This window comes from Neolamprologus multifasciatus, chromosome 9 (assembly GCF_963576455.1).
Source record: "Neolamprologus multifasciatus chromosome 9, fNeoMul1.2, whole genome shotgun sequence".
NCBI classification, from domain to species: domain Eukaryota; kingdom Metazoa; phylum Chordata; class Actinopteri; order Cichliformes; family Cichlidae; genus Neolamprologus; species Neolamprologus multifasciatus.
This window is the reverse complement of record NC_140447.1, coordinates 27501840-27529760: the sequence shown is the minus strand read 5'-3', so window position 1 is coordinate 27529760 and position 27921 is coordinate 27501840. Positions and strand designations below refer to the sequence as shown.

The window sequence follows — 27921 nt, the reverse complement described above, 5'->3', positions numbered from 1 at the left end:
TTCCACAATTCATCTTCTGCCCCACTACAATCTGGAAATATTAAATATTTAGGTATTATTGTTTCTCCTAAGCTTTCAGACTTAATTAAATTAAACCACATCCCACTTCTAAAGAAAGTAGAAGGCGATCTGACTAGATGGAAATCTCTACCCATATCACTCATGGGAAGGGTCGCCACTATAAAAATGATGATCTTGCCAAAAATAAATTACTTATTTTTAATGATCCCTAACAAACCATCACAAGATTGGTTCAGATCTCTGGATTCACATATTTCTAAATTCCTTTGGAAAGATAAACCCCCGCGCATCAGCTTAAAAACGCTACAAAGAACCAAGGATAGAGGAGGACTAGATCTGCCTAATTTTCACCAATACTTCTTAGCCAACAGGCTTCAGTTCATCTCAGAATGGTTAAAATGTACCCTCTTAGATGAGCCCTGGCTAGATGTTGAACAGGCACTATGCAATGATCTAGAGATTTCAGACCTACCATTTATTAGCTCAAACATCAAAAGACATGAATGCTTTAAAAGCATCAACATCAGCTTTTCTCTGTCAGCATGGTGGGAGTTTCTAAAAATAACGGAGTCTTCATTAATCCCATGCAAACGTACACCTATCTGGAATAACCCTGACATATTACAAAACAAAAATATGATTAATTTCCCAGAATGGAGTTGTAAAGGAATTAAATACTTAGAACATATATTAGAGGGAACAGAATTTATTCCATTTGACAGACTAGTTACACAATATGGGATCAACAAGAAAAGATTTTTAGAATATCAACAAATTAAATCCATAGTAAAAAAGAAATTTAACCTCAGTCAAGTTGAATTACAAACACCACCAAGTGTGGTTCAATTTCTTACTCTTAAATCCCCCAAACTATTATCTAAAATATACAGAACACTTTCTAAAATAGATGAATCAATATCCCTTCCTATTGCAAAGTGGGAAGCAGATTTATCAGTCAGCTTAGACCAAAACGTCTGGTCTCAGATTTGCTTAAAAACCTTTAAATTTATTAAAAATCCCAATCTGCAATTAATACAATACAAAATACTGCATAGAGTGCACTATACAGGTCATCGAATGTTTAAGATGGGCTTTACATCCGCCAACAACTGCTCACACTGTCAAGGCAATACACCAGACAGTTACATCCACGCTCTTTGGTTCTGTCCACCAGTGCAGAAGTTTTGGCACGAGATATGTGAGGACTTATCAAAGTGTCTGAAATGTAAAATTCCAACCTCCCCTTTAGTATGCTTGTTGGGAAATTTGGATGATGTCACTACAGAAATTAATACAGTCCACATGGTTTTTATTGCCCTATGCATCGCCAAGAAAACGGTCCTCATGAACTGGAAAAATAAAAATAATCTTAATTCTAGCCAATACAGAAACTATCTAATAGATCACATTAGTCTCGATATAGCCTCTGCCACCACATTAGATCAATCCCTCTGGGCTCCTTTGATCGGCTCCATCACCTAGCGGGGGTGGGGGGTCGTGGTTTGGTCCCGCCTTGGCTATTGTGGTTGATGTGGAGGTTGGGATGGGCTTAGGGCACCTGGAGGACCCCTAGAGACGTTATCCCTGGAGGGCTTAACCCGGGGGTTGTGTTCATAACCTGGTTAGTGGCTCTGGTCGCTCTCAGAGGTTGTTCTCCTCGTGGCCGCGTGCAGCGGGGCTGGAGGATGGTCTGTGCTGGCGGACGTAGGTTACTGGCCTGGTGGCCTGGCTGCCCCTGAGTGGATCCGGGGCGGGCGTGGGGGTTTGGGGTTCGGGGGTGCTTCGCCTCCGTGCTGGGGCTCTGGCTGGGCCTTGGGGACTTCGGTCCTCGTCGGTGTGTCGCCGAGGTTGTGGGCGGGTGGGTGCACGGGGGCTCAGCCCTGGCGCAGGGGGCCTCTTGTGCATCGGCCTAACCGGGGGGCTCTTGAACTGGCAGGGAGGTTGTTCCATCTTTGCAGGAGTCCACTCTGCAGGTGGGGGAGAGACATAGGAGAGGTGGAGAATAAACTTAACCTGGGTGTCTGTGTCTTGTGTAGTCTGGGAGATGATTGAATGTTGGGGTGGGTACAGTTTCCTCTGCGGTGGGGTGGGGTGGGCTGCCCCAGGTCCTGTGGGGCTTGGCGGTGTTGCTGCCGTAGGCCCCGGTCTGGATGGGCCTGGGCTCCCTTGCCTTGGTGGATACCAGAGGACGGGGGTGCATATTGGGGTCAGCGGGGGAGCTGGCCCTAGGGAGGGACACCCTCCCCTCCCTTCTTTTCCTCCCCATCCCCGGCTGCCTCCCTCTTCACGCTCCACCACACCCACCCACACAGGTAGGGCTTTGGGGTGCGGGTGTGTCACCAGGGTGCAGGGGAGACATTCCCCCCCCCTCTGTCCTCTTCTGGCCACCTGTGCCTCAATTTTATCTCACAACTTAGACATCCACATTACTTACACTCTCATAACACACACATATATATATATATAGGGCCTTGAGGGTGGGCACGTTAACGGCGTCCAGTAGACGGTCTGTGTATTCAAACCTGCCTCTGGCGCCGGTGCCCACCTCTCAATTTTAAATCCATGTAGACATTGAGGGTTCTCGGGAGGGGCCGTGCTAACACCTGCTACTCTCTGGCAGCAGCACCATGCTCTCCCTTGTTTTAAATACACTTTAGAGCAACACGCAGCAACACTACACTTGAGCGGGAGGAGGGAGGTATGGGGTCTTAACACACCCCTGTTCTCTGCTAGCCATCGGGGCGGGGGGGCTGGGAAGAGATGCTGGCTGTCCGATTGGCCTCCCTGCTGCTGCGGAGCCTGGGGCGGTCTGCTTGCCTCCACCCCGGAGGGAAGGGTAACATCTCTTGGGTCTGGGTGCCGTTTCCATCTCTGGGGGTGAGGATACCTGGACCCGGGATATAGAGTATGTTTGGGGAGTGTGATTGTGTGTACATGTCCATTTACGTTTATTCCTGCGTTGGGTGAGTGCTGAGTGTTTGTATATGTGTGCATGAGGGTGGGAATGCATGTCTGTGTCTGTGTGTGCCTGTTTGTCTGTGTCTATATGTCAGGTCGGGTCTTAGACTTCACCTCTCTGGGAACTCCAAGGCCCTCCAAAGTGTGGAGGCCTATCTCCCCTCACCACACTCCCTGCCGGTGACTGATGCCCTCAGGGGTCGGTGCGTTGGTGGTTCTTGGTGTCCGGGGCTGGGCGCTCAGGTATGTACCAGCTCACTCCCGGTGACTACTTGGCGGGGCCTGGCGCCTGCTGCTCGGTCAGGCCTCTTCCGGGGCGCGGGGGGCCCTCGGGCCTCCGGCCTCTGTGCCTGCGGCTCGGTTCACTCTGGCACAGCTGGCTGCCGGCAGAGCCGGCGGGCACGCCGGTGCAGCCCCCTCTAGCTTCTGCCCGGTGGCTACTGGGTGACCCCTCATCTGGGGATCCTCAGCCCTTCCCATGAAGGTGGCACGGATGCCCCTCCGGTGGTCCTCCTTGGGCTCTTGCACTCTGGGGCCTCTGGATGTCTGGGGCCTGGATCTCCTCCATGCCTGCTTCATGCCCTGGGGGACGGGGCTATGGCTCTCTACATCCTCTAGCAGACCATTACATGGGGAAACCATTTGAATACAAGCGCGCCGATCCACACAGGTGTGCACATGGGTGTTCACTATTCGTAGACTTAAATCACACCTTTCTTGGCTGCTACTTCAAAGCACATTGTGCGCTGTCTGTCCTGCGTGCTGCACAACAACATTCAATATTTAGTATTTACTGCTGTTTTCACTTAGCTAGATTAATGCGATGGTGTTGTGTATAGTATGTTGCATTGTTTTGTTTTTTTTTTTGCTTGTTTTCTATTCTTTTTCTCTCAACAGGTGATCCCGGAGATATTTTTTCTTCCCCCCTTTCTCACTGTCCCTCTCCCCTTCTGTTTTTCTTTTCCTTCCTCTTTCTTTCTCCCTTTCCTATCCCTCACTCATGTCTGTCCCGTCTGTAACAACTGAAAATAAAATAAATAATAAAAACAAAGGTCGATCAAATGGACCAATACGGCAATGCCATGATGATCCATTTGGCAAAATAAATCCATTGGGTATCCTTGTTGGTCTTCAGACAACAATTCTGACGGCTAAAGAACCAAATGGGACAGGCGAAAAAAAAAAGAAAAAAAGGAAGTGTTACAAACAGCTGATCGGATCGGCAAAGCGTGTTTCTGGAATACTATGTTTTTGTTGCTGCAAGCGCTTTTTATGCAGTTTTTGCAAAACTATATGTGGAAGGAAACTGTGACCGAGGACAAGCTGATGGAATAAGATGTAAGTACAACTCCTCTGGTTTCATATGCAAAAAAAATTATTGCGCTAGCTTACGCGGTTGCAGTGCTACCGGGATTTAAAAATAGTTAGCAAAACAGAGCGTGCCCCCTCTGACTGGTTTTAAAGGGTTAAGTGCACTTGATCACCTGATCATCAGTGTGTGTACCTCTATAGATGCAGACGTTTTGGTAGTTGGTGGTCTGGAGTATTCAGATATGTGTTAACACAGTGTCAGAAGTGGACATTCCAGCAAACTGACACCAAGATCAGACAGTGCAGTGCTCAGAGAAACTGCAAAAATCCCAAGAGCCTCATGTCAGACGCAGTTAGCATGTTAAATGGAGTGCTTTTCTAAGCGCTTTATACGTCTTATCTCTGAAAAACAAAAGAATCCAGTCAAAAGTCCAGACCTCAGCCTGACTGAAATACTGTGGTGAGACTTTAAATGAGTTATGTTTTAATGAAAGCCCACAAAACTCAATGAACTGAAATGACACTGTAAATAAAATTGTGCCACATTTTCTCCACAACAATGTGAGACACTGATAAAGTCATACAGAAAACAGTTACTCTTAGTTACAGTTATTCCTGCTAAAGGTCGTTTCATGTATTCAAACACAAGGCATACTTTGTCAAAGAATTGAATCAAGCCTATAAATGGCAATATGCTGCTCCCCTTAACAGTCGAGTATAAATAAAATAAAATGTAAATGGGTGAGTTGAAAGTTTACCCTTCTTAAAGTTGTTATCTGGAGAAAACTGGCTACAGAGATCCAAAACTTTTTGTATTGCAGGCGGTAAATATGTTTATTTCTGCTGTAAAATTTAGCTCTTTATTTTGGGCTGACCCATTTTCACACTTAACCTCAAGTGGCCATTCCAGGTACTGCAGGTGTTTTCTGATCTTATTTTTCAGTCCTGCAAAATTACTGCTGAAGTAAGATTGATAACACTGACGGCTACTGTTTTAAATGTGTTTTTGCACGGGTGAGGACTGCAGCAGTTTAGATCCACAGCTTCCCCCTCAGCTTGAAACATACACAAGTTTACACCACATTTTCCTCTCCACAACATCATATCATAGACTCCCATGTCACACTGAATGAATATCAGTGCTGAAAATCCTCTGAGGAATTAAATAAACAGTCTTGCTATTTGAAAAACAAATCAATACCCTGTGCAGTCAGCAGAAAATTAGGTCTGCCTTATTTTGTTCCAAATCCTGAACGACCCAGATGCTGAAAAATCCTTAGCTTTGCTCAGTCGGTATTTACCCCACCAGCCACTTTGGCAGAGCAGCAGTCATTGTCAGAAGCTCAGTTTCCACTTGTCTACATTTTAGACTCAGATAATTCACTGTTTTCCAGCACACTGCTCAAGCCTCTTTTAGGCACACTTTGATTTGTTGCCCTGAAGCCTTCAAAGCAACACAAAGCAAAACAGACAGCTCATCTCTCTCAGAGTGAGTTAAGTGAAGAATCTGAGTCATTCTGCTTGTAGGCTTGGTTGGTTCTATAATCTATTGGCTACAATAAAAATTCAAATAATAACATCTGGCCACGAGTTCTGCTGCAAATCACCACAATTATGAAACCAGAGGGCAAGAACCCATACTGAATATCATCAGGAGGTATCTTTCTGATTGCATTATTTTATATAAGTTAATACATCAGTCTCTTCTAGCTTTGCTAATATGGTTTTAATCTTGCAGTGTCATTACTCCGACTTAAACTTTTAGCTGTAAAGGTGTTTGTAGTTAGACTGGCTATTGGCAGCACCAGTAATAAATTCTCTGGATGAAAATGCCTTGTTGAGGTCAGAGGAGAATGGTTAGACAGCTGACAGGAAGGTATCAGTAACTCAAATAAACACTTGTTACAACTAAGGTATGCAGGAAAGCGTTTCTGGATGCACAATGCATCAAACCTCGAAGCAGATGAATTGCAGCAGAAGATCTCCCCAAATACCACTCCTGTCAGCAAAGAACAGGAAAATTAATTGTGCTCATAGTTTTAGGCTCACCAAAATCAGACAATAGAAGATTGGAAAAACGTAGCTCTGATGATTCTGCTGCAACATTTAGATTGTCTGAACAGAAGTGCATGTGTCCATCCTCCCAGGTATCATTGGCTGGTGGTGATGGTTTAATTGGGTTATTTTCTTGCACACTTTAGTACCAACTGAGCATCATTTAAACAACAAGATAACCCATCATGTGCAGCTGACAAATTTGCACCAAATGTGTGATGTTATCATGTCAATATAGACCAGTGCATCCAGCACATTGCACAATCTGTGCCACGAGTAATAAGAAATAAGAGAGAAACCAGAGAAGTTACTCTTTATGTTCATCGTGAAGAAGCAAGGACTCAGCCTTGTCTATCCTCATTCCAGTGATTGCAGTCATGTCAAAGCCGATGATTAAGCACTTCATAAAAATTCTTCAAACTTTCATTCTTTCATATTTGAACCTTGAAACAACAAAAGGCTTTGGAATCAACGCGCTCAACACAATATTAAAGTGTGCACGACTGAAATATCTGTAATGAGCGTTCATTTCTCGATTACTGTAGATTGAAAGGTGATTTAAAAAAAATATGTATATAGTTTTTACCCACAAAGACCGTGTGGCTCAGCCCACACAGCATTTCGACTCATATAGCACTCTTCTTAATAGGAGAGATGATTCCAGCAGCTGCTGTAAATGGAATAACTAACATAAAACTGCAGATACTGCGTTCAGTATTTCCACCCTCTTGGAGTTAAGTACACTCGAAACCTACAGGTGACATAGATGAACTAGCTTTTGATCAGGTGAGTTTTTAATATTTTAACCTGTCCATTAAACACTACTGATGATGCGTTTATTTCAATACTTCAGTCTTCCCACAGATGCATTACTCCGCCATTCTCTGTGGCCTTTTCAGCTGAAATGAGTCTTTTTGCCTTTTTTTTGAAAGAGGTAAAGCACAATGTCGCTCTGCAGAGATGGTGTTTTAATACGTCAAACCAAGGTTGTCAGTCTCTGCTTAATTGCACTGATTCATCTTTTGTTTGGTACTTTAATTCGGTGCAGTCTTGTGGGTGTTATGCTTCACTACAGAAAACAACCAGATTCAGGATTCAGAATGGCTGAGAAGGCTTATGAAAAATATGTTTTATTAATATGGAGCACACACCAAAAGACAGATTTTCAATATCGGGGGCATAACCTGGTTAAATCACTATGCCATACACATGACCTGCTCTGGAGCGATCCAGCCATCCATTTTCTTCCGCTTATTAAATTCAGGGTCACAGATGGGCTCGAGTCTATCCCAGCTATCATGGGTAGAGAGGCAGGGGACGACTCGAGATAGGTTGCCAGTTTATTGCAGGGATGACACAGCGAGACAGGCAACCACTTGCGCTCATGGACAATTTAGAATTGCCAATTAACCTAACCCACAGTGTTCGCATTATGAGAGGAACATGGAGTACATGCAAAATCCAAACCCCAAACTAGAAGGACCCAAGCCAGTAGATTTTGACCCAGGACCATCTTGCTGTAAAGCAATAACTGCCAAACACTGCCAAATCTTCTCAAGAGCCATTTAAGATTAAAGTCAAATATATTTTCACAGATGGTCCAGACTGATATAAATTTTCATCAAACTTTTTTAGCTATTTTAGAAATCAAACCAAACAGAGCCATGCCATTACAACTGTAATTGTTCTCTTTTTATTTGTATTAAATTCACACAGAATCTATAACTTGGCCTATGCAAGTGATACTGGTGTTTGTGGATTGCACTGCTACTTCACTCCCAAAACATTCGCTGTCAGACGGGTTTTTTTATTTGAGTCGATCCTTTTGTCTTGCTCTTCCCCTCTTCGAGAAGATATAGCCTGAAAGTATAGGAGAAAACATTGGGTGCATAAATCCTCCATTCCATAGCCAACATACTCCACTGCCAGTGTTGGGGAGTAACGGAATACATGTACCGCCGTTACGTATTTAAAATAACGGCAGCGTTACGGTTGCCATGGTTACAGGGTGACGCTCTCTCTCTGCGTGTTTCCTGGGTGAGAGAGGCCTTTTTGTTGTTGTTGTTGTTGTGCTAAGCTAACAGGCAGAATGCTACCAGTATAGCTCTAAAGAATGTAGCATCATGGGCAGTGTAGTCCGTGCTGCAGGGAGAATGGACTGCCATACACGTTATGTGTCTGTGAGCGAGGGAGGGAGAAAAAGGAAAAGTACAGTTGTCATCGAGCAAAAACGGGAGCTGGAAGCATGTAAATATAATAATAACCGCTGCAGCCAAGAAGAGAGCCTGACGAGCCCAGTTGTAAGTAAACTATTAAGACTCGACTGTACACCGTGTTCGTGTTTTCCTCCAAAAACAATAAGTTCTGTTGGAGCAGCCTTTCAACGCCTCTCTCTGTATCTCGCTAGCAAAGTTGACCCAGACAACAAAGTAAAGCTATATTTCGGCTACGAGCCCAACACGGAACTCACCGTATTAGCCAGAGGTCCCTGTACTACGGTTCGGAGCCGCGGACTGTCAGTAAAAGTAATAAATCACAGCAATAGTACATTCATGTAGTTGTAAACAGCATGATAATATATTAAGTAATCCAAAGTATTCAGAATACGTTACTCTCATCGAGTAACGTAACGGAATACGTTACAGAATACATTTTGGGGCATGTATTCTGTATTCTGTAGTGGAATACATTTTAAAAGTAACCTTCCCAACACTGTCCACTGCAGATGTGGAAAACTGGTATTTCTATTAAGACTTCTTTGCAATCCACCAAAAGGGCACACGTACACACGTGCCCCCATCACAGATACTCACATTATCATGTGATGATAACATTTACATCACTAGCATCCAAGTGGACCCTAGCAGACTCATGTATGCAGAAAATCTAGCACACCTATTATGCAATCTGGTGAAAGCAACACAGAAGACATCATTTTGTCTGCAGGGAGGACTGCACTGAAGCTCACTCTTCAGCTAAGGCACCAGTCACAAAGATGTAGCGACTGGTTGCTGACCACTGGTATCCACTGGTAGCTAGGAAAAAATCCTATGCTAGCAGATGCTATGAAATCTGCTGCTAAAGCCCTCTTTACACAGGCCTGGCGACTAGACAATGACCTCTGTTAAGCACCGGTTGGAAGAGGAAAAATGTATACTCCCCTACTGGTTGCAGAAGGTTGTTTATTGTTCCTAGGTGACACTGGTCAAAGGTACTGCACCAAAAACATCCGTGCAACTGGCCATTAGCAGCCTTCCATCATCACCTGTGGTTTGTACGAAAGATGTTATCCAGAGTTGCATTGCACTTTTTAATGTTTCAGCCAATCTAAGCAGTGGGTGAGTGAGTGTTTGTAGACAAGTGTTATCACTAAAAGTTGTAAAATGTTGTATCACTAAAATATCATTCTCAGTCAGTTGTTATTTATTATGTGTTTACAGCGCCCTCTGTGGTTGCTTCAAGTAATGCACTTTAGAAACGGCTTTATTTTGAAACAACTTTATTGAACAGGAAGTCTGCTCAAGAAAAGCAAGTGAGCAAAAAGAAGGGAAACATCGGCACACAGAGTTTATGGTGTCCTGTTGGAAAAAAATATTGTCCACATCTTCGGTTTATGGTTGTATCGCCGGTATGTACTTAAAGTATAAGTTGCAACTTTGTTTTTTGTACAATATATTGCCCGCTAATTCAGTATTTGGCTGTAAAGCTAGTCCTTTTGCTAAGCTAGTTACCCGCGATTTTGGAGGTCGTCTGGGATAGCATCAGTAGTTGTTTAAAACGTTTACATAATTAGACATATGCTATGTAGTAGCATTGTGGTATATAAATGCATATTATGCTGCACATATGTATGTCATGACTGTATTTTTTGTCTTGTTTTTAGTTTTACCCTTTTGAATGTCAGTAAACCTGTTGACAACGCTCATCGGTCTTCAGAGTGGTGATATAAGAAAGGTGTTAATGCCCCTGCATCAGACATGCACCCATAACAGCACACGTATCTTCCATCTAAACTACAAGGGACCACATCGCTCTCTTTGCAGCCAGCAAGCACCAGGAACTACTCGCCAATTCATCAAGAAAAATACATGGAGGTTGCCAGGGGGCTGCTGACCAGACTCTTGGCCCTTCATAAGTGCTCTCCACCAAGTTTCATACTTTTGTTGGGCTTCTTGTTTTAACTTTTTTTTGAGTATTTCACTCACATTCAAGTTTTTTGTTCTCCTTAGCAGCTCTAGTCCTGTCATTTGATTGGATTTAGCAAATTTTAGAAAATAAAAAGTGAATTTGAACGTAGAGTTAATTTAATTTCACCTCTCAACAGTAATGAGTCTGTGCACCTTACTGTCAATTTGTAGAGTAATTAAGCATTGCTTTTCTGTCGTGCAATTCCCCAGGTGGTGTTTTTGGTCTCCTTCCTATTCTTTTAATATTGCACAGTACAATTACATGTTCAAGTTAATATGAAAGTCTCTTTGCTGTGTGAAGCACTTCTGTGAGTAGAAACCAACTGAGCTATAATTTGACTGCCATAATTTCTATTTTCTGCAGCAGGACTTGAGCCCCTTAGAAGAAATAAGAGTCTGCGTGTTGATTGCATGTTGCCCATTCTTTAATTAAAAAAAAATACCAACCCTAGTCTCAAAGTCTCTGCTTCTATTATGTTATAAGAGCTCCTTTTAAGCTGAAAGGATGTCCAGTCCTCTTCTTCACTTCACCAGCAGCTCTTTTGAAGAGCTCATTTCCTCTGCTCTATCCTCCTCTCTCTTATGTCCCACTCATCAAAGGAATCAATCAGCAACTGCCAAGTAAACTTCATCTCACTTTTGGTGTATCATTTCAATCATAAATCTTGTATTTGTTGATTTTAGGAAGCACTGCCAGCCCCCACACAAGCTGTCTGATTTCTAACTTAGACTATTGAAATATGGACAAAAATATCAACGTAATATTAGGCTAAGTAAGACTTAACACTGTTTACCTTCAGATGTTTGCCTATGCATAAACATATGCTCAGTGATAACAGTGAATTAAACCACACACTGTTATTTCCTTTCTTTGCACCTGCAAAGTGTCTCCAAAGTCCACAGCAGCAAGAGGTTCATCCACTAACAGCTGTTCTGACTTTTGTATTCAGTATTGCAGGTGCAGAGTGCTCCATTAATTCCCCCTGCCACATCAACAACAAAACTATTGGAAAGTTTTGCCTTCTGTGCTTCTGGAGACAGACAACAACAGGCAGTGCTGTTTGAAAAACTTCCATATTCACATTTATTCTGGCTTTTCTTCTTTTAAGGTCCCAGGCTACTCACAAAACATCCAAGGCCTTCTGGCTAATGATACATGTGGATAAATATGTTAACATGGATTTAAATGTTTAGTCTTTCTGCTTGTAATCCACTCTCTTATTTTTAGTAGCAGTGTTGCTTTTGTCAAAATAACCATTTATATTCACAGTTTCTCCCCATTCCCTGTTCCTCTTGACAGAAGTAGGGAATGCTATTGGTACATTTTGTGCAGTCTTTGAAAAAGTCAAATGATGGGCAAACTCCCTCTTCTATTAAAGCACAATAAAGCTTGTGTTAGCATAAATAATGGGATAAATTACCCATTATCTGTGCCTGTGGCTTTAGGGTTTGTGGGACCAGCAGTCAAAGCATAGATGCCCAGAGCTTCTTCTCTAATCATCCAAGGAATGTAATTTTCCATCTCCTGGGTCTGGGTCTCCTCCCACTTAGACATGCACACAACACCTCAGTTAGGAGGAACCCAGGAGGCTTAAAGCAATTGCCCAAACCACCTCAACTGGCTCCTTTCAATGTGGAAGAGCAGCGGCTGTACTCTGAGCTCCTCCCGATTGTGTGAGTACGTAATCTCTAAGGGAGAGTTCAGCTGTCTTTTCAGTGAAGTTCATTTCCATCACTACCCAAAGCTCATAAGAACAGGTATGAACCTAGATGGAGCGGTAAATCTACAGCTTTTCTTTCAGGCTCTGTTCACTCCACTCTTTCCACACTTGTGCGCAAGACCTTGAAGTTCTTAAATGCCAGCCGGCCTCAGACTTGGCGGCGCTCGGATTGTGGTCCCACTCGGGGTAAAACCACAACCACGGCAGCATGATCTTTTCTGCAATAATTGTGTAAATTATTAAAAACAAAGTTTACCCGAGGAGAAGGCATCCCACACAGTCTAGCAGCATATTTTTATGATTTTATGAGTGAAAAATATGTATGAAAACATGTCAGACAGGTTGGTTGCGTTGCAGCTTCCTGCAGATGGAGAAAATCTGCTTTTGTATTTTAAAGAAAGGAGAGTGAAGCTGGAGAAAGGCGGAGAATATTAATGCTGCCTGAGGCAGCCTGAAGTGAATTTGAATGGAGCTCTGCTGACCATCAGACACCTCAGAGGAAAACCAAGAAGGCTGGTGAAAATGTACTCCTCTCCCTTTAATGTCTCTGTCTCTTTCATCTCTGCCACGTATGGTGAGGTTACGTGAGGTCTCTTGAAGGACAATCCACTCAACAATGATTTTGATTTTATTAGTTCATTTCTTAGCACTAGCATCTCCAGCTCAGCCTCCTGTCCTTTTGTCATTGCCACTGTCTCCAAACCGTCCATCACAGCAGGTCTCCATCTGACAAATATTTCTTATCCCTTTCACTTCTGTTGAAAAACTACTTCTGACACTCGTCTCCACCCTCCCTGCACTCTCTTCTTCATGTTACTTCTGCACAGTCCGTTGTTTTGAATGGTTGACCTCTGGTATTTAAACTCTTCCACTCTCTCTACCTCTTGCCTCCTCCTCTTTACTGTCTTCCTCTCATTCACATACATGTATTCTCTCTTACTGACTTTCATTCTTCCACCTGCTCCCCACTCTCACTACAAATCACAGTGTTGTCTGGAAACATCATACTCCACAGAGACTCCTGCTTGACCTCATCTGTCACCCTATCCATCATCACTGCAAATAAGAAGGATGATGGCTCAGAGTCGCTCCCTGATGTAATCCCACCTCCACCTTGAACCCATCTATCACTCCTATTCATTTATACCATCAAATAGTTTAATAATGAAGTTTTCATTCATAAAGTTCTGTCTAGAAAAAAAAAGTTCTAATATGTTGAAATGCACTATCTGAAGCCATCGGGTGACATCGCGGCGGCTACGTTCATCTGTTATACTGTGTATTCCTGTTACTTCATAGGTGTTTGTGTTGTGCAAACAGTTTAGACACTGACAATCTGCAGGTGTATTTGCATACTAGTAGCAGCTACTGCTATATTTCTAAAAGCATGTGCGCACATGTGCAAACATGCAATCCAAAATGAGGGGGATTTTTAATACATCTTTAAAACGTGTTTCAGTTTCAGGTTTCAGCAGATTTGAGTAACCTGGCTGCAGATATTTGCTCCCTTTTTGCCATGAGAGCACTGGCGAGGTGGACATCGTCACTGGATTTTGAGAGATGAGGTCTCTCTGGCTCAGAGCTGAACTGATTAAATACGATGGACAGTAAACTGAGATGCTACTATTTCCTACTTCTACTACTACTAATACTTTCCTAATACTATTTACTGATTCAGTGTTGTTATATTATAATCATTTTAAAAATACAGAGTAGGCCTATCTCCCCTCACCACACTCCCTGCCGGTGACTGATGCCCTCAGGGGTCGGTGCATTGGTGGTTCTTGGTGTCCGGGGCTGGGCGCTCAGGTATGTACCAGCTCACTCCAGGTGACTACTTGGCGGGGCCTGGTGCCTGTTGCCCAGTCAGGCCTCTTCCGGGGCAAAGGGGGCCCTCGGGCCTCTAGGCCTGCGGCTCGGTTCACTCTGGCACAGCTGGCTGCCGGCAGAGCCGGCGGGCACGCCACTGCAGCCCCCTCTGGCTTCTGCTCCGTGGCTACTGGGTGACCCCTCATCTGGGGCTCTCCTCAGCTCTTCCCAGGAGGGTGGCACGATGCCCCTCCGGTGGTCCTCCTTGGGCTCTCGCACTCTGGGGCCTGGATCTCCTCCATGCCTGCTTCATGCCCTGGGGGACGGGGCTATGGCTCTCTACATCCTCTAGCAGACCATTACATGGGGAAACCTTTTGAATACAACAAAGGTCGATCAAATGGACCAATACGGCAAGGCCGTGATGATCTATTTGGCAAAGTAAATCCATTGGGTATCCTTGTTGGTCTTCAGACAACAATTCTGACGGCTAAAGAACCAACTGGGACAGGCAAAAAAATAAAAACAAAGTAATAATCCTGGCTTTGCCCTGTGGACTTGTGGAAGTTTGGAGGATTGTTTTTCACATTTTTTCTAGTATTTCAGAAGTAAAGAAAATATTTACCTGTCTGTCCAACCAGCATTCTTGAGTTGTTGTTTGTTTACATTGGATCCCCATGCTAGGCGATTAGTGGTCAGAGCAGAATGTGCATGTTTCCTCTTAACAAGCTGTGTGGGTTTGTACACCTTAACCTTGTTCTTTCACATTAACTCACATAGCAACAGGCTGTCCATAAAATCACAGCAGAGGTCACAGCAATGTTATTGCGCATAGGGGTTAACAAGTGGGCTGTGACCCTTGTATTCAGCCCAACATCTCCAGAGACACACTGAGATCAATACAGAGGCTTCTCTCAGAATAATACACGAGAAGTTCAACAGGCTGAGGCCAGATTGTCCCTCAAGTTCTTTACGTGTAGAAGAACAGACTGACCGAGAGAAATAAGTGTACGATGATACACTGCAGACTCAGGCATTCATTCTGGAAAGAAAACAGGTTTCCATGGTAATGTTTCCCAAAGTTATAGCAATGAAATTTCAGGGGGGAAAAAACTAAACCCTCTGCTGCCCTCTAGGGGAGTTAAAGCAAAAGTACATGGGAATAAATGTAAAGATGGCCCTGCTTTCTTTATCTCACAAAAAAGAAGCTGTGGTAAACAGGAACAGAATCGGGGTCACATTTAGTAGCCAAATAAAGCAAAGACACATACATCCTTTCCTGATGTACAGTAGAAACAAGATGAAGCACCATGAAACATGGAGCACATTAAAGAAACATCTATAAAGAGAGCATCAGCCTGCATTTACCAGTAATCATGTTTACAAGTGAAAGCCCCCATAAAAATGACAAAATACATCAACCTGTCCCTGTTTACATGTACGAGTGCATCTCTAAAGACTGAAAATCAAGGTCCATGACTCTGGAGGAAGAGTTGGAAGCCAGAGAATGGATCCAAGGTGTTTAAAGGTGATGGTCTGGGGATCCTCATTATCAGCTGGTGTTGGTGGCAGTTGGTTCACCCTTTTTAATCAAGTCCAAAGTCAACTTGTCTACTAGAGGATTTTAGAGCACTTCCCATTGCTGGCAGGCTTCATGGAGAGCACCCTCCCACTGACCCAAACCTACTACCAAATATTTTACTGCTCATGGTTTTACTGCACTTTACTGACCAGCCAACTCTCCCGACCTGATCCCCACAGATAATATGAGAAGCATAGTCAAGAGGAAGATGAGAAACATCCAAATAGAGATGAGCTGAAGGCACCTATCAAAGCAACATAAGCTTCAGCTCAAGAATCCCCAACTAGATATTACGTGTAAATTAAGATACCATTCAAAAGTACATAATAATTTAATTTTTGACTTATCTTGGGAAACATTCAAATCTTTTATAATAACCAGGCAGGCTGGTCTGAGTATTTCAGAGAAATCATCAAAGAAAATGGTCCAAGAAAGAGAAAATGTCCAGTGAGTGGGTGTTCTCTGATTGAAAATGCCTTGTTGATGCCAGATGTCATTATGACCAGTTTCTAGATGATAGGAAGCCAACAGTAACTCAAATAACCACTTCTTACAAAGAAGCTAGACAGAAGACCACCTCTGAATACACAACATCAGGCTTACCAAAACTGAACAGCAGGAGATTGGAAACAAATAAATGTTGTCTTGTGATTCAGATCTGACTTTGACATAAACATCATAAAAACACTGATCATTCCTGCCTTGTATCAACAGTTCATGCTTCTGCTGGTATTCTAATAGTGTATGGGGATAATATCTTGGCACACTGTATACAATATTATTGTCACTGCTACATTTCTGTAATGCGAACCAGAAATTATTTCCACTACTAATTAATTACCGTTGAGCTCAAAGGTCCTATTAATAAACGGTTAACGAATGTGTATTTATGAAGACGATTTGTGAGACTGGTAAACTGATGATACGTACGATGGTCTTTCGTTCTACACGGTGCATTTCAAGCTCCTGTACCCATCCGTCGGTAAACTGTACCTGGGCTTGTTGCAGTGACCTGAAGTTACTGAACTTCATGAGTGTATGCACTCACTCCAAGAACCGTATAATTATAAATATGAGCGTGGTGAAAGTTGGGCAGCACGCTAACGTATTTTGTCCACTCTGTGTGCTCGTAAGGGTATAACCCTTTCACTCCTTTGATTTTTTCCTCGTATCTTTTCTTTGCCTTTTCATCAAGTCTGTCTTTGTACGGACCGGCATTGTTCTCCTTCATTTTGTACATAACTTTTTTGGGGGGCAAAGAAAAAGCAATAAGGTATTGGAACCGGAGAATGAACGTTTTGCACTGCTGCAAATGCTTGCATTTGATGCGGTACTTGGATTGTTTTGCCACGAGTTACCGGCATGCAATGCGCGAAAGTCACGTGGTCTGTCAATCTCTATTTAAAGGCAAGACTGGGTCTAGCAGACATAGTTCAGGGTTTAAATTACACACACACACACACACGTTTCCTAAAAGTAATCTCATTTTGTGTCGAAAGCATAAATGTTAATTGTATAAGCCACAGACAGACCAGGTTTAAGTCTCGAAATGGTTCTAAAATGTGAAAAACGTATTTATTCATTAATTTATTTGTGCGCTACCACGACGCCGTTAGGAACCCACCAAAACTATAAAGTTCTATTGGACGACCCCAAATCCATGAATTCGATTGGTCCATCTGTGTCCGTCTCCTTAAACGTTCCGACCTGAAACACGGGCACCTCGAAAGCGTGACTAGGTAGCTAGCCGTATTGCATAGCTTCCAATAACAAATATTAAAAATATAATAATAACAATATAGTATCAACATTTAGAATTTCTGGATTGTTTGACCAACAGGAATGACACACTTTTGTTGTTAGCCCTCCTCGATTTGAAGGTAACTTCATACATCCTGACATGATGCTGTTGCTGCTAACTTGCTAACATTACCGTCTATCCAACCTTAGGATAGGATAATAATGCTATTAAATCGGAGTATTCGCTTTTCCTTTAACGTTTACGTTACGCCGGCTGCTGCTGGTTATTTTCTGCGTTTTATGTTTGTATTGATTAGGTGGAGTTCATAATTGCAAGCAGCTCGTTTAACGGTGCTTAGCTGTGAAAACCTTTACTATCTCTTAGCCTTTATTTGGCTTTTTATAAGACGCTAACGCTATTTTAAGTTTCAAAATCATTATATCAGGCTCAGAGTTCCGTATATGTACAACAATATTAGATTTCAATATACGCATTTGCGTCGATTAACACATTAGGGGAATAAAGTGCTGGTCACAAATCTACGACTTTCGTTTGTCCGTCCAGAGAGCTTGAGCGAGATTGTTCATGTAGAGAAAAGGCTATTTAAAAACAACCATTGTGTGACAGTGTATTTGATGCACCAACCCAACCTTTACTAAGCTTTTCTGATTGCTGATCCAATACTAGTGTTAAATGAATCATCACAATATCAAAGAAACTGGGATCCCGTCCTTATTTCTAAGCAGCGTTAGGCTGGACTCAAAATCTTTCCTAACTCTCTCAATAAGCAGGAAAAAAACTTCTAAGAATATTAATGAACGGAAACGATATTTATTAATGAAATAATACGTAACACGAGGATCACGATACCATGAAAAAAAATAGCGAGGTTATATCTTATTTGTTTTTACCAGTATTATCTTTCCTGTGAAGCAAACTGGCCAAAAGAGACCCTCCCCAATGAGTAGTTTGCTCTTACAGTCTGCATCACATTAATAATAATAATAATTAATACTAATAAAATAATTACAGCAATCGAGCTGTTTGGGAACTTTAAATGGAAAGAATTTCTTTTTAACGTCCATCTGCAGCCTGACATCAGCCACCCTCGCTCTTTCTAGCAGAGAGACCTGCAGCATTTAGAGGGAAGTGTAAAGAAGAGCTCATGCACTAAATTAATTATAGTTTTAGACACAAATGATTTTGTAATATAGATTTATAATATAAAATATAACTCTACTTAAGTTGACGTTCTTATAGTTTAGCAGCTTATGCAGTAAATAAATTACAGTCGTGCACAGAGATTTTGGCAGTGCAGTTTTTTGTGTTTGTCACTTCAGTTTTTATTTAGATTCTTTTTTGCATGTTTCTGTGATTTGGGAAAGAACAAAAACACGCGTTTCATATGTTTCAGTGACTTTTATTGGCAACAAAATCAAATTGATGCAAAAAAAATGTAAACTGTTGAACCACCTTCTTCATAACTTCTGGATTTCTCGGTGGCATGTTGGATATCGGCTTATGAGCCAAATCCTGACTGATGGCATTTCCTGCCTTATCAGTGCTTGAACTTGAAAGTTATTTTGGGCTTCTGCTTTTCTGCCCATGGTGAGTAAAGACTGACTAAAAATGTCTTTAAATAATCATCTTCTTCCATTGATCCAGAAGCAGTTTGGTGATCATTTGTGTACTCGATGCTGCTCCACGTCACTAGGCTAAATTGATGAGGGCTTGGAGATCATGAATTTACCATTTTGGGTCCATGACCATGAAACTCTCCATACTGTAATCTGATCGAGAATCTGGGGCTAGTCGTGTTCTTTAAACAAATGTGATTTATTTGCCAATCAAAGTATTTAAAACTAATGACAATACTAATGACTGTTTTTCACTTTATCAAAGAGATCTAAAAACAAATAAATAAATCTAAATAATCAAAATAAAAAACTGACTTGTCAAAATGCCAAAACTTCTGGCCATCACTACACTTTGTGAGCCAATACTAGTGGCCAATAAAAGTCAGATTTTCTGGTCTGATGTTTATTTTGGGCGAAACAAATGTTTTTTTGAATACTGTCAAAAAATGTGAAAAGTCCAATGGTTCCTGAAAGCATCAACTCTGTGCTTTTTCAATGATCTTCGGGGTCATTACACTAATCCCAAGCAGGGATAACGATACTACTACTAATAAAGTGCAGAGTCGCTGCTTTCAGGAACCACTGGAATTATTTCAATTGAGCAAATAGTTCAGGAGTTACACACGTTTGAAACCACCTGTCTGACGCCAGCGACAGGTTAGGCTTTAGAGGCTCAAACCCGTGAGTGGAAACTAAAGCTTTCATGTCAGTCGATTGATTTTCAGATGTGTCTCATTCGCACGTGGATGTCAGTTGTGTTTACCCGATTGTCTTCTTTTGTCCACAGCCATGTCTTTCCATCAGGATCGTGGGGGTCCCCGGGGAGGAGTGCCTCCTGGCCAGCATGGTACCAACCAGAACTACAGACCCACCAACATAAGGCCGCCCCCTCCCCAGCCTCCAGTTCCTTCCTACCGTTACGATTCGCAGACTGCCCCCTACATGCCTCCGCACCCTGACTTCATGCAGTATCCACCACCAGTTCAATCCCAAACTTCCAATTCTCTTAACCAGTGCCCAGTGCGCCCACCTTTCTCGAAGCCCCCCACCCGACAAGGCTTCCCTGAACCGCCACCTAACTTTCCACCTCCTCCCTTACCCGGCTCCGCAGGTGGTCCCGCTCCAAGGGCGCAGGTGTCTGCTCAAAATGCCTACCACCCTTACATGATGCCTCCTGTGCCCCCACCGCCGCTACCACACCCTCCAATGCCTCCCCCCATGGCCTCTCAATCAATGAACTACCACGCTCCGTACTCCATGAACTACCCCCATCCTCCTCACCCTCCATTCCCTCCTCCTACCTTCAGCTCCAGCTACACCCAAAGCAACACCCAGTTTCAAGCAGACCACAGCATCAGGCATGGGGGGCAGTACAAGTACGAGAAGCCCATGGACAGCAGGAGGTCCCCAGAAAGAGGGTATCGGCACGATGATCACAGGCGGAAGTGCTTTGGCTATGGAGGCCACGGCGACAGGCACAAAATGGAATTTCCCGGAGAGAGGAAGGACCGCGGGAGAAGTCCAGACAGGCGCAGCAGGCAAGAGGGTGGGCGGTATAGGTCTGAATACGACAGAGGCCGGACTCCCCCCAGACACAGGAGCAGGGATCGCAGCAGGTACACAGACGGCGCTCTGCCAAATGAAATCAATCAGTGAAATGATTTCCTTTTAACTGCTCTGTGTGTTCACAGAGAGCGGTATCGGCACAGAGACAGTCGGAGATCCCAGTCACCCGACAGGCACAGAAAGAGGCCTCGAAGGTACACGTGTTGCTTTGTTTGGCTTACTGCAGCTGTTGTGAAATAGTACTCATCGATAAACCTTTTGAATCTGTAATAGACAAAGTTTAAGGTCACAAAGAAAAATCCTTGGTTTTGAAAGAAAAGCGTTTATAGTTGTTTTTAACCAGCATTTCACAGAAGATGTTTTTAGATTATATAGAGAGAAGAAATTATACTTTTTCTTTCCCTGAATCATAGGAAAAAAATCTCTGCCATTGCTTTACTTCCTGTTTTGACTTCTTTTGCTTCTACTCTGTAACCAGGGCAGTGACGTTAAACCAAGCTGTAGTGTAGCCGATTGTCTCAAGCATCAACCTTTGTGGCTCCGTTATAGTCTCTAAATGGCAATTGGGACAGTTTGGAAAATTACCAAAAGAAAGTAGCTGTCATGCAAATATGTTGACTACTCTCTTTATAATCGGCACATTTCTAGTTATGGTGGATTTCATTTTATGGAGCAGTAAGTTGAGGATTTCTGAGCCTCCTGTTTATCAGACAAGAGACTTTGGTCTACTGGCATTGTTCAGTTTTGCACTGTAGCCTCCTAAATTCTCTTTCCACAGTAGTTAAAGCTGGATTGTGCCCAACTGAGGAGTTCAAAGTGCACACCTTTGTATGAAATACATGATTTCCTCAGGGATTAATAAAGTACTCGGATTCTGAAATCTTTAGAACAAGAGTTTGCTTTTTGGGGGGGTTGTTTTCTGGGGAGAGGCAGCAGTGACTAAGCAAGAAATAAAGAGTTTTTATTTAAACTATTTAAAAAGAGTTTAAATACCAAAGGTTAGGGCTGTGCGATATGAACAAAATCTCATATCCCGATATAAGACATCTATCGTCCGATAACGATATAAATCACCAAAATTTAGCATTTTTTGTAAATTCTGTGAATCTCCTGCAGCTCGACTTGCGTGAAGTGTTTCCAGCTGCGAGTCATGTAGCTGGAGTCGAGTGTTTTAACCATGCATGAAACGATACATTTTTAGACATAAGTTGTAACGCCCGCCGTTTTCTTTGTGAGTATTTATTACACGGCGTGCTGCGGGGAAAAGTCTGTTCTAACGTTTGAGTCTAAGGTTTATTTTTTAGCACCTGACGGCTCTTTTTTGCTTCTCATCCGTAAATAATCTGCATCTTTCACGTGATTCAGTTTATTTTGAAAAGTCTCAACAGGATCTTGAGCTTTATTGTGAAAGGTTTATGTGGAACATAAACAAGCGGACACGCGATGGTTTTACCGTCGTTGTTGCTAACGACAACGCATAAAAACAGGCGCTTGTCCGTCAGTAGTGTGGTTATATTAAATATAAGAGAAAGAGAGAACTTTAAGAAATTAATATAGCCACTACAGTGACCATCAAAATGGTAAAAAAATATTGCCGTAAACAGTTTATTTTGCGACACCACGAAACAAACGATCACGTAATAGGAAACGATAGACGTTTTTATATCGTCATCCGATATATATCGTTATATCAAACAGCCCTACCTAAGGTCTAGCTTTCAAAGCAAGAGGCTTCACAAGAGAGGTGAAGGAAGGGCTGAGCGGATAGAGGTGATTTGCAACAGAAGGATGGCAGCAAAAGTAAAGGGGAGTTTTACAAGATGACAAAAAGACAGAGAGCAGAGCTGAAGATGCTCAGATTTTCATTGGGAGTGACCAGAATAGACAGGATTAGAAATGAGTGTATCAGAGGGAGCGCTCGGGTTGAGCGGTTTGGAGGCTTGTGCAGAGGAGGGAAAGTGGATATACTGGACAAAGGATGTTGAAGATGGAGCTGTCAAGCAGGAGGAAAAGAGACAGACCTCAGTAAAGATTCATGGATATCTACTTTAAATCAAAGTAATGATATCTAAGATCAAAACCTGAAGGCACCATACTGGTAATGAATCATGTCAAAAACCTCTGTGGCAGAAAAAACTGGTTTCTTGAGCAGTGGCTCTATTTAGACAGAGGTCATTTTTCAAGAAAAGAAAAGCAGTATCATATAAACAGTTTAACTTATTCATTTCTTGCCGTTTTCTAGTATTTTAGTATTAATATATTTTCTTTGCTATAATGAGCAAGTGTAAACATGAGACCTCAACTCAGATTTATCCTCGTGTCTCATGTTGACTTTTCCTTTTCATATGTAGCCGGTCAACGAGCAGAGACAGGAAACGTGGTCGCTGGGAGGAGGAGAGGGACAGGAGGTCAGAGAGCTCCTCGGGGCTGAGCAGAGAGCGCAGCTTCTCCGCCATAAGGAGCAGAGACTCTGATGAAGCCTTCAGCGACAGAGACCGAGAGCGGGAGAGAGAGAGGGAACGGGACAGGGAGCGAGAAAAAGTGAAGGAGAAGGGCGATGACGAGAAAGAAGAGGAGGACCTGCTGAAACCTGCCTGGATTCGGTGCACCCACGCCGAGAACTACTATTCAAATGACCCCATGGACCAAGTGGTACTGTTATCTTTCTTTTTTCATAAAGCTAACATTTGTTAAAGTCCTGATTTGTAACTCTAACAATATATTTGTCTTTCTTGCCTGAACAAGGGGACAGTAGTTCAGTGGTTATAATACATTCTTAAAAGGAAACTTTGCGAATCTTCTTTCTGCCATTACATTAATTTTGTTTGCAGTGGTGTTAAAGAATAGCTTTTGAAAGATGTCCCCCCCCCCCCCCCCCCAAGTAGGCTTGCAACACACTAATAACAAGAAACCAGAGCAAAAGGAGTACCATAAATTATAAATACTTAAGAAATAATTTGACCTGCTGTCCTTTCTAAGCTTTAGAAACCAGTTCAAGATGCTTATCAACACCAAAACTATTAAATACCCATTTTGTTCTGTCATCATTGCCACACCATCCATCTGTCTATTTTCTGTTGGTTGGACCATAGGGTCTAAGCAGATAAGCTCAGCCCTTCTCCCCACTGGCCACCTCCTCATGTTCAGACCAAGCAAGCCGTTCCCCTCTGGTTCATACTGTTCCCAGTAGAAAAAGGTAGTCCCCAGTTGCAGCACTTTCCAGCACCCCACCCAGTGTCTTTAAGAAGGCCGGCTTCCCTGGACGTTTGTTCACAGCATACACGAGGGTAAACCCGCAGTTTCTCACTGAGGACGACTACAGACTGGAACAGAGTCCAGCCTCTTTCCAGAGGACCTGTTCCATAGCTCAAGCTGTCCATTGAAGTGAGTCAGACTATATCTAGCCGGTATCTTTAAACCTCACGCTCTACCTCAGGCTCATTCCCGATCACGGACAACAAGCCTGTATTCGAAGCTTGTGGTGGGCCACAGGAGAGTGGACTTCTGTAGCTTTTTCAGGCTAAGGCTGAGTCAAACAAATGATGAACGCACAGAGATGTGGTGCCGTGAAAATCCCACTCTAGCGGACAAAAACAGTAGAGGTGGGAATCACCATACATCCCACGATACGATATTATCACAATACTTAACGCACGATACGATATTATTGCAATTTTTTAAAAATATTTTGCGATATTCAGATTCTGTACATAAAGGTAAACTTTATCAATATTCATTGTATCTAATATCAAAGTCTCACACTCAGTCTTTCTCTCATTTCAGTTTTATTGTTAACAAACTGAACGGTTTGTATTACAGTCTAGTCCAACTTAACTGAAATCAACCATCTGGTACAATTATAGCTATTCTATTTATGAAAACTATGCAGCCCCTTCAGCAACTGAAGAATTTGAAAGTAAATTAAAACAAAATATAATTTTACATTAAAAAAAAAAGTTTTAAACTTAATTAAAATAAAACATGTCTTAAATGAAAATAAGTAAACTGTCATGTTTATTGCTGCCATAAAAAAAGTTAAACACATTTGGACAGTGAAGGAATGTCAGGATTCTTGCTCAGAAAAAGGATCAACATGCTCTGAAGTCAGAGCACAAAAACCTTTTTTGTAACAAAATATCGATTTCTGCTGTCCCTGTATCGATACATTATTAGCAAACAAAATATCACGATACTACACAGTATCAACTTTTTCCCCCACCCCTAAAAAACAGTGCCTTTCATATTCACGCAAACGCGCGTTGCAACTTCTTATCTGGTGCGCGTCTTTTATTTTGACAGCGAATGCTCACCTGCAGACCACTTATGTGCACCCCTGCATATATCAATACATTCCATATCCTCTTGAAGACCCAACATTGCAGAACATTTATAAACACCTAAAAAAAGCATGCATATCTGTAGTTATGCACTTACACGTGTTGTGAGTAAATAAAGTACCATAGATCTTTACGTATTTTTACTTCGTATATTTACTTGTGATACTTTTTTGGATTGATGGCTTTGTAGCAGTATATTTTTCAGCCAGTCAGTTAAGCTGACGCTCAAATAACATCTTTTTGCCACTTTTTCTTCTTTTAGCAAATCCTTCTCAGATGCTTTTCTGAAGTCTTTGGATCTTGTGGATACTGACACCTACTTTTTCTCCTCTCTCCTCGCTGACCTTTATCCGTAGTCTCAAATGCTTGGTGTCCTCAGCTCCTTTCTCTCCCCGCATATTACACATTCTGGCAGACACTTGACCTGTCCTTAAAGGAAAACTGAAGCGATATTAAATGTCAAGCGGAAACCCAACTTTACTTGTAAGCATCCTTCACAAACAGATTTCGCTCTCCTGTGTCTCTGTCATGACAGAGAGGATGTTACCTTTGGGTGTCAATTACTGTAGCTGTGCCAGATGTGTGTAGAACTGCACTTACACTTCGATTACACTTCACAGTGATCCAAGCTTTGTAATAATTTAAGATACTATTGGAAAGCAGATCATTTTCTCTTTTAAAGGCATAAGTAGGTTTTGCAGATTTGTTTGTGACATTATTAAACCACCTAACATCACATTTTGTCTTGATCAATAAATTGTTAGTGTGAGTATATTAAAGAAACTCAAATATAGTTGTGCTTAAGTTTTAAAAAGTCAGTGTGCATCCTTGGAGGCCTGTGGGTTTGAGACTGACCGTGTAATCCCAGAATCCTCCTGATTAGAGTCCAGCTGGGGTTCTTTGTTGCATGTCATTCCCTCTGGCTCAGTCCTCATTTCCTCTTTGCTCAGAACCGTCTCCAGTGAAAGCATAAAAAACACACACACAAAAGTAAACATAGTTTTAGTTCTGGCAGTCCACAAAATCAAGCTCAGCTACAATCCCACCAGACCAGCTCATCTCATCTCAATGCCAACCTTCATCAGCTGGTGCATCCTGTCAGCACGTCTTGTATAGAGTGCACAGTCTAAAATTCAACTGACAGAATAGTCTGATATTTCTATGTGATTTTATTATATTTTTAATAATAAAAAGGTTTCCTTCCATCAGTTGTCATTGTTCTCCTACAACTTTACATCCATACATCCATCTGCACATCCATTGATTTTCTGCTGTTTGGGTTGTGGGGGCAGGAGTCTGAGTAAGATGCCTAGGCCTTCATCTTCCCAGCCACCTCCTCCATCTTTTCTGGGCAATACTGAGGCATTTTTAAGCCAGCATAGAGATGTGATTCTCCAGTGTGTCCTGGGTCTGCCCCAAAACACCTACACTGGGAGGTCCTCAGTGGGCGTTTACATCAAATGGCCAAACTGGCTCCTTTCAATGTGAAGCACTAGCAGTTCTACTTCAAGCCCTTCAGCCTGTGTCTATGGCAGGAGCAGACATATGGAGGAAGCTCGTGTCCACCGCTTATTCCCATAATAATAATAATAATAATTCTTTTGGTCTCTATCTAAAGCTCTTGGCTATAGGCGAGAGTAAAATGTAGAATTTTAACCAATAGCTTTCACGGCCTGCTCTCTTTTCAATACAACAAACCAATACCTCAACTTGGGTCAGCAGCTCCACACTTTTCCAGTTGAGAACCATGATCTCAGACTTGGAGGTCCTAATTCTCATCCCGTCTGCTTCACACTTGGCTACAATCTGTTACAGTATGGAGGTCCACTCACAATGATGCCAATAGAACCACATCATCTACAAAACAGGGCAAATGATCCAGAGGCCACCAGACAGCATTTCATACGAACTGGTCCATTGGTATAATATTTAATGGAAAGATATCACCCCAACCGGTTGCGGCAGATGTCCACCCCTCCCTGAGCCTGGTTTTGCCCACTGTCACCAAAGTGCTTGCTCATAGGGGGTCATATGATGGGTTTTTCTCTGTATGTATTATTATAGGACCTGCCTTACAATATAAAGCAACTCGAGGCGACTGATGTTGTGATATAGCGCTGTATAAATAGTTTACAGTATAAACACAGTCAGTATATCAGTATAAAATATACAGGAATACTTGTATGATTGCTCCCCATCCTCAGTTCTTTTAGATTAGGTTGCTTGAGGGTTAATTAGAGATGCATTATCTTAGGCTTCACTTAGGAGTGGGAGCTACATGAGGCATACTGCACTATAAATAATAATAATAATCAATGAGCACAGGAGGAAATTATAATCTTCTTTTGACTAAAGTGGCTCTGACTGAAAGATCCATTAAATATTAAAATGTTAGTTTGACTAAAAGATCCTGGAATCTTTTCTCAGTCTACAACTTTTCCATTTAGCTTTCAGCAGTTGACCAAACTTGGCTTGTTGCATTTGAACTGCTGTATTTCAGGGAGACTCTACAGTGGTGGGAACGAGTAAACTGCGTGATCTGTACGAGCGCTTTGAGGAAGAGCTGGGAAACAGACAGGAGCGAGCCAAGGCTGCTCGACCCAAATGGGAGCCGCCCAAGACCAAACTGGACGAGGACCCAGGTTAGTTGTGTTATTTTTATATTTTACCTTTAACCTCAGTCTTTAAACTTAATTCTCTAAAGGAGACCTATTATGCTCATTTCAAGCTCCACATTTTTATTCTTGGACACTATTAGTGTAGCTTTGCCTGATTCACAGTTCAAAATAATCCATCTTTGACTTATGCTAAGGGGCCTTGGAGCACCCTCTGAGACTTAAACAAACCATTTTAGATCCTTTCTTTGAATCATCCTTTAAGCTTACTTCTGATTGGCTGCCTTTTGTGAGAGGAAGATTTGAAGAGCAAGTAGGCGGGGCTTATTTATCTGAGATGGCCATATAAGGAATTTCCTATCTAAATGACATCATATAGGG

At 42.4% G+C, this 27921-nt stretch overlaps 1 protein-coding gene across 3 annotated transcripts in view; it reads left to right on the top strand.

Moving 5' to 3' along the window:
- The first annotated feature begins 17312 nt into the window (after nt 1-17312).
- The window catches only part of drosha (drosha ribonuclease III), a 146420-nt gene continuing 135811 nt past the window's right edge, over nt 17313-27921 (top strand). Inside the window, exons 1-5 of one of the 3 annotated variants that reach the window (XM_085171598.1) lie at nt 17313-17383; nt 19810-20638; nt 20714-20782; nt 22940-23240; nt 27426-27567. In XM_085171598.1, coding sequence (XP_085027724.1) covers nt 19812-20638; nt 20714-20782; nt 22940-23240; nt 27426-27567 — 1339 coding nt within the window. In that variant the 5' untranslated portion in view covers nt 17313-17383; nt 19810-19811. Of the gene's footprint in view, nt 17525-19809; nt 20639-20713; nt 20783-22939; nt 23241-27425; nt 27568-27921 lie in introns of all 3 variants that reach the window. The other 2 variants (XM_085171597.1, XM_085171599.1) reach the window with 2 other exon arrangements.